Raw genomic sequence first — 7637 nt, forward strand, 5'->3', positions numbered from 1 at the left:
GATTGCAAAGCACTGTGAATGTACCTAATGTCACTAAAATGTACACTTAAAAATGGTGAAAATAGGGGCTGGCCCCATGGCCGAGTGGTTAATTTCGCGTGCTCTGCTGCAGGCGGCCCAGTGTTTCGTTGGTTTGAATCTGGGCGCGGACATGGCACTGCTCATCAAGCCATGCTGAGGCAGCATCCCACATACCACAACTAGAAGGACCCACAACTAAGAATATACAGCTGTGTACTGGGGGGCTTTGGGGAGAAAAAGGAAAAAATAAAATCTTTAAAAAAAAAATGGTGAAAATACTCATATGTGGAAGATAAACAACACATGGGAAAAGAGAACAGTTTGGTGGTTATGGGGTAAGTGAGTGGGGGGGTGGGCACAAAGGGTGAAAGGGCACATTTATATGGTGACTGACAAATAATTATGTACAACTGAAATTTTACAATATTATAAACTATTATAACCTCAATATAATAAAAAATTAAATAATAAAACATGGTGAAAATAGCAAATTTTATTGTATATATTTTACCACAACAAAAAAAGAGTAAAAAAAAATCATGACTGCAACATCACCCATTACTTGCTTTCTTACAGCCCTTTTAATATTCATGGATCTAACTGTAGTACAGCCTAGATGTCCCTCTAATATAGGGATATTATTATGCCAAAGCTGAAGGTATATATCTGGTAATTGACTACAAGTCCGTTGTTTGCTCTGGGATCCAGAATTTAAATGTAGGCTTCTGAATTTAGGTTTTGTGTCCTCTCTGTTGAAGAATCCTCACTGAATGTTGACTCAAACAGAGCAAGAATGGACTTCTTGAAAACATTTTTGAAGTTCTCCCCAACAAATAGGTAGAGTGTGGGAGAAAAGAGAGTATTGAAGGAAGTGGTTATGACTGTAAGTATCAGCGTGAACTGTAAAAGCAGTGATTGGGTTTGGGTGAGAATCAAGCCCTGGTATACATGATAGGGCATCCAACACACAAAGAAAGAGATAATGGCAGTCATCATGACTTTGAAGGGCTTGCTGGATTTAAACAGGCTTCTCTCTTTCATCTTGTTGGCTACTCTTTGGTAACAAAAGGTGATGATGAAGAAAGGCAGAAGGAAGCTCAGCAAGAAGCGGCTGATAAAGCAGGCTACAGGAATCCATTTCCTTAACGTTTGTATCTTTTTGCTTTCCCAGTTAGTAGACACAGTGTACTTATTTCGGCAGATCACGGTTCCTTTATGGTCATCATGTGTCTCCTTGAAAACCACATAGGGCATGCTGAGGGCAGAGGCAGAGATCCAGACTCCTAGGATGATGCTGGAGGCCCAGCGTGGGGTTCGGTGCAACTGTGACCACACTGGGTGAAGAGTGAGAAGATAGCGATCAACGCTGATGGCCGAGAGGAAGAAAACAGAGGCGTAGATTCCTGTATACAAAATGCCAGTGAAGGCCTTGCACATGGCAGATCCAAAGATCCAGCGATTGTCTTGAAGGTAGGAGGTGGCTAAAAATGGCAGAATCAGTATTGAAATAAAATAGGAGAGAATAAGATGAAAAAATAAGAGAGTATTGACAGTCTTTTTCATCTTGAATTTTAGCACCCATAGGTAGAGACCATTGGTGATGGTACCAATTATAGATGACACAAACAAAAGAAGGGCAACAATCATTTTTGAGGCAGGAGCTAGAAAATGAGTGCTATTTCTTACTGAAGTAGAGACATTGATCAGGTAATCAGTAGAGTTGATCAGATCCATAATTACCTGTGGAGTGAGAAACTGAAAATAACAACAAAAAAGAAGCAAAAGAAAAGGTTATAAGAAATTTTTGCAAAATAACAGTCAAAATGACAATATTTTATAAATGGAATGCATAATATTTCCACAGTAATACAAATCAGATATTCTTCCTAAGGTCCATACTTTTATTTTGTATGAGGAATTAAGTCAGATTAATTTGAACACCAAAAATGGGAATACTACAGATGAAATGAAATTAACGTGAAAGAGAAATAAAGTTTGGGATATTTTGACTTTCTTAAGTAGTTAATTTGGGTAGTTACAAATCTTCTATTTAGACATCAACCATAAGTCTAACCCTGCGTGATGAGCACAACTCCTTGAATAAGGTAATGCAGGATCAGTTTTACTTGACTAAGACTTGGTCAGAAATTGAATAACAAAAATAACAACAACAGAGGCAGCCTGATGGCATAATGGTTAAGTTTGTGTGCTCTGCTTCGGGGCCCCGAGGTTCACGAGTTCAGATCCCAGATGTGGACACCACTCGTCAAGCCATGCTGTGGTGCTGTCCCACACACAAAATAAAGGAAGACGGGCACAGATGTTAGCTCAGGGACAATCTTCCTCAAGCAAAAAGAGCAGGATTGGCAATGGATGTTAGCTCAGGGCCAACTTCCTCACCAAAAAACAAACAGAAAAACCAACAATGGCTACAAATTAGTAATCATGGGGAACTATAGTTAGATTTCTCTCATGAGCTATTTATATACATGGTAAAGCTATTATCTAGGATTCTAGCACTCAGCATGTAACAGTAAGAACCGATGTTCATATGGGAGCCCTAGGACACTGTAAGATTGTGAATTGCCTTCAAAATCATCAATGAAAGAGGAAAGTGTACTGTAGAATATAGTAGTAGTTCTTTCTCACTTGGGGAGGGGAAAAAGGTAGAAAAGTCAAGAAATTGCTATTATCCAATGCTTGTTATCTGTCAGCAGCTTTATATAAAAATCATTTCATTTTTTCCTCACAAAGGCAAATATTTAAACAGAGGAGAACGTGAGGCTGACAAGGGTTAAATTTCTTTCTTTTTTTTTTTTAAGATTTTATTTTTCCTTTTTCTCCCCACAGCCCCCTGGTACATTGTTGTGTAATTTTAGTTGTGGGTCCCTCTAGTTGTGGCATGTGGGATGCCGCCTCAGCATGGCTTAATGAGCGGTGCCATGTTCTTGCCCAGGATTCGAACCGGCGAAACCCTGGGCTGCCAATGCAGAGCGTTCGAACTTAACCACTCGGCCACAGGCCTGGCCCCCAGGGTTAAATTTCTTATCCATCAGCATCTTCCACCATGCCTCTGTCGTGGCAGGTGGTGAACACTACCAGTGTTTTATTTTGCTTCTTTTGAAATTGGTAATCCATGTGCAGTGTTTTGATAATGCTCTATGAATCAGAGATTTGATTATCCAAATTACCACATTTCTTGGATAATGGTTCCTATAGTACTGAAAATATAAACCTGAGAATGTTTTGGAAAATAGCTATTAGAACAGTCATATCAACAAGCTGTTTTTTGGATAAATTGGATAAAGCAGTGGGAATTACTAGCGATATTTTTTCGTCACTAACCAAAAATATTCTAATACTATATAGAGAGAAGAAATAAAATAATTGCTATTAAAATAAAATAATTAGTAACTGCTATAATTTCAGTTAATTCTGTCTTCTAAAGGAGTTGCAAAATTTGTCTCCCAAGTAGAAAAGTGATTCTCTTCAGGAAGATACTTTAGTAGTCTGCTTTGGGAATAAAAAGTGAAGTCTAAGGACGTGGAATGAATAGGCAATGGTGGGTGAAGGAGTGGGAACCTGAGAAAGAGGCTGTGTGAAGGTCCTGAGACGCCGAGAAGAGGGAGGAGGAGTGAGGATGGTCTTCAGAGAGGCAGGAACAGGAAAAACATGGGAGGAGGCTAGGAGGCTTGAAGAGGAGAAAAGTCAATGAGATATTCCAATACGCAGAAATGACACGGGATTTAAAATAAGAGATGTCTACATCTTCAATTTTAATCCATTTGCTACGCTTTGACATGGTGTAGTGTCCCTTCTCATTAACTACAACTGTCATGTGTTGGTGGTTGCCCTGGGAAACTGAAGGCAAAGGGCTTGTGTTCCCTATTTGGGATGGAGTGGGATGGACTGCAGTGGAGACCGGCAGCAGGAAGTGAGATGCGAATGAGATGATGAATATGGTTGAAACTGGCTAGATATCCGGGCACAAGCAGACAAGGAGAAACAAAATCCTATAAAGAATTTCTGATACTGTGTGTTTATGGTCTGTGTGTGTCTATCTGTGTGTGCGTTTCTGTAAGCGTGTCTGTGGTCCGTCTGTACATCTGTGGGGTATTTGTTTATCTGTATGTGGTCTCTGTGTATTTCTCTGTGGTGCGTGTTTGTATCCATGGGATGTGTGTGGAGTTTTGTGTGTGCATGTTCGTGATCTGTATATCTGTGGTATCTGTGTGTGGTCTCTGTGTGTATGGTGTGTGGTATCTGCGGTCTGGGTGTATTTATCTGTATAGTGTGTGTTTGGGTGGTATTTGCATATATGGGGGTGTGTGTGGTGTATGTGTGTATGTGTATGCTCTCTTTGTGGTCTCCTATGCATATGAGAAACTGGGTACCTGAATTATGGGAAGATTTTTTAAAAAATTGTGTGGCTGAGCTGTAGAAAGGCATCTGAAAGTAATGTAGGACTTGAGCAAAATCAACATTGGTAGTGGTTCTGAATAGCATATAAAGTTTCCTAGGAACTTTGATTTATTACACATAGCCAAGAGATTTCTTCATCCTTAGACATCTTTTAAAATGGTGTTGAAATCCTTGAGTATAAATTAGTGCGGCAGAGCTTGGGCTCTGGCATCCCACAGAACTGGGGTTCACTCCTGCCTCTGCCACTTACCAGCTCCCTGACCTTGGACTCTTAACTCTGAGTCTCTTTCACCTTCTAAGCCCCAGTGGGTTTTTATGAGGACTCAATGAGATAATGTATATAAGTCACTTTGCCCCCTTCATGGCACATATTAAGTGCTCAATAACTTTTTACCTACGATTTTGCTCAACTTGTTATGCTAAGACTAGCAAGTGCCTCATTTTGCCCTTTTAATGCTGTGGGCCACATTTCTTTCCTCCTCAAAGCCTCCCCTCTAAATTTTAGAGTGCCATGAGGGATTTCTGAAAAAATTTAAACGTTCATCTATCGGGGCAGAAGCTCTCAGATTTAGAGTTATTTTGAGGCCTTGCTAGGGTGGTACCTTTGGCATAAGTGGCTTTCAGAAAGACCCCACCTCTGCTTGGGGATATGGAGCTACCATAGGGGAGGGGACCACAAGAACCTTGGAAAGGTGATCTGGAGTCAGCCTAGAGGGTCGAATCAGATGACAGCACTAGGATAAACCTGCTGGCCCAGGGCATCTTACCTTGCAGTTACGTCTTCAGGCCAGATGGTCTTGGGCAGGCCAGAGTGACTCTACATCAGCAATCTTGTCTTTAGGGACACAGGCAAAAATCAGTGACCCTCTGCCTTCATTTCACCTGCCTTTCTTCTGGCTGATTGTTACTTTCCCACCTTGAGCCTGCTATTTATTCAGTGAGGTCTTCCTGCTCTTTCTTGGTTCCTTTTTCTGTGGAATGTATGCTGTGGAGGTAGAGGTGGAGAGACCACTACTTCTTCAAATCATTTCTCCATTTTTAAGGGGGATTTAAAAAATTCCATAAACAAAGTTATTCTATGTAAGGTTAATAAGCTTGTTTCAGGTGTTAAAACGTTGATTAAAAATTACCTCCCCATATTCGGTCATCCCACCAGGCACCGACTCTGCCTCAGTTTTAACAAGTTCATTAGCACAAGGATGCATGGTGTTGGGTACATAGGGAGGAGATAAAAATCAAGCATGGAAAAAACAGACTGTGGAAATGGGCTACCTAAACTTGCTGGAGAGAAAAATGGTCAGAAAGGGAAAAAAAAAACACTGAGTTTCACAGTAAAAAGGAATGTATGATGACAGGCCAAAAGTTAATATTGTTTAGTTTGGAAAGATGAAGACTGACAGCCAGAATGATCTACATTTGAACGTTGAACAATTGTTGAGGATGGTTGGAAAGAACACAGAGTTGGTTGCCATATCCTACAAGATGACCTCATTATAAGAAAATCCTACAGCACAGGCAATACATTTATGACCTGACTGAGTCCTACATTTTTTCTATTTTCCTCTCTCTAATCTAGCTCTGAAATTTTTTAGGATCAGCCTCTGTGCTGACCTCAGTGTCCTGATTTCTTTTCTGCTTGCTTTCCTCTTCATCTCTGCCCTGCCAGCGGAGAAAATACATCAAAACGGCTGTGTGGCTTCAGTGGTGGAGCTCGGGAATCAGTTTCTCAGTCTGTGTTAGACTTAGAATTTTAAAGCTTTCCTTGCTACAGTAGCCTTATTAAAAAATAGGCTTACATTTTAGTTCTTAATTCATTTGGGGCTGTGGCCTTCAACCTAAGAACTCATCTTCTTTGCTTCAGGATAAAGATAAGTTTTCGAACTTGCTACTGCATTGTCAAAGCGATTCCTTGCCAGGTTTTCATACCCTTTGGGTTAATTCACAGATCTGGAAGCAACCTGAAGCATTGTTTGGTTCAAATCCACTAATTTTGAAGATTAGTAAACTGAGATGCAGAGAGCTTAAGTGATTCACCATAGGTTTTCACCAAGAGAAGAACCAAGGGCTCCTTGCACTGCCCTGTGCTGCTTCAGTAATAGAAAAAGGAACTTGAACCAGATTCCTCTCCCCTCTACATTGTATTTCCAAATTCTATAATTAGTAAAATTCATAAATAACAAATACATTAGAGACTAGTGTTTAATTTTCTCCCCAAATGTGCGGTGGATAGCCTAAAATTTACTTCTTCCATAATTGTCCTCAGAAATACTCTCACGAGTATCTTCTTCTAAGAGGTAATTAAACCAATGATGTTAACTCTGTTGGGATATATGTAGACAGTGTTTGAGGAAGTAACTTCTCTTTTGTGGTTTTGGTGACGTGGCTTCATTTCATTTTTCATATTTCAAATTAAGTCAAGTGGTTTCAAGAAAATAATTCATGGAGATGGAAACTGTTTTATGTTGTTTTGATGTAATCACAGTGTGAAATATACAGAAAAGCAGAAGCAGATGGTGTTGCAGAATCAAAGGCTTGAAAGTCTGGGAACTCCGAGATGCGTATAATTTTTAGAGCTGGAGGAGACGAAGGAGTTAATATCATCTAATTCCTGATTGTACAGGTCAGGAGACTAAGACTCACAGAGATATTTGAGAAATTGTCCTAGATTCCATTATTAGTTAATAGAAGAGTTGGGGCAGAAAGAATGTACACTAAAAATACTGATGCACTGCTTGTAGGTATAGGATTGATTGTACAAGACAGTATAGGATAGAAAACAAGACCCGGGATGTAAATCTCAACTCTGTTATGTACCATATATGTAAACTCTCTGAGTCTCAGTTTTCTCATTTGTAAATGTAAAAAAGAAAAAAAAGAAAACCCCTCTCCTGAGGTATTCTTTTGAGGATTAAATGAGATACTATAGGTAAGATGGCATGCGGTAAGCATTAAATAAGTGACAGCTAGTATTAATATGTAAGCTGTAGCAGAGAACATCAGTAAGCCCAGTGGGCTGCAGCTAATCTCTGAGCAGTGCAACTCATTAAATATTTATCGAGTATCTAATGCATGCCAGAGGGTGTTTGAGACTGGGGAAAGAAAAGTAAATAATTCCAAATAACTGTCTTTAGTGTTTATAGTTATTAAAGAAGAAGATACCTGAACTGAGTAGCTCAGAAATGTTGAGGAAAGCA

The 7637-nt window shown here is 39.8% G+C and overlaps 1 protein-coding gene across 1 annotated transcript; it reads right to left on the reverse strand.

The window, feature by feature from the left end:
- Positions 1-494: 494 nt before the first annotated feature.
- Positions 495-5349, reverse strand: GPR33 (G protein-coupled receptor 33). Its single transcript, XM_008522907.2, has 2 exons — positions 5211-5349; positions 495-1776 (listed from the first exon to the last, which is right to left on the reverse strand). Exon 2 carries the CDS (start codon positions 1753-1755, stop codon positions 733-735), a length of 1023 nt encoding a protein of 340 aa, XP_008521129.1. The 5' UTR covers positions 1756-1776; positions 5211-5349; the 3' UTR covers positions 495-732.
- Positions 5350-7637: the final 2288 nt, after the last annotated feature.

Source organism: Equus przewalskii, chromosome 1 (assembly GCF_037783145.1).
Source record: "Equus przewalskii isolate Varuska chromosome 1, EquPr2, whole genome shotgun sequence".
NCBI lineage: Eukaryota > Metazoa > Chordata > Mammalia > Perissodactyla > Equidae > Equus > Equus przewalskii.

Bases quoted from the DNA above. Each gene is read 5' to 3' on its own strand.
- GPR33 (XM_008522907.2), bottom strand. From the start codon at position 1,755: ATGGATCTGATCAACTCTACTGATTACCTGATCAATGTCTCTACTTCA.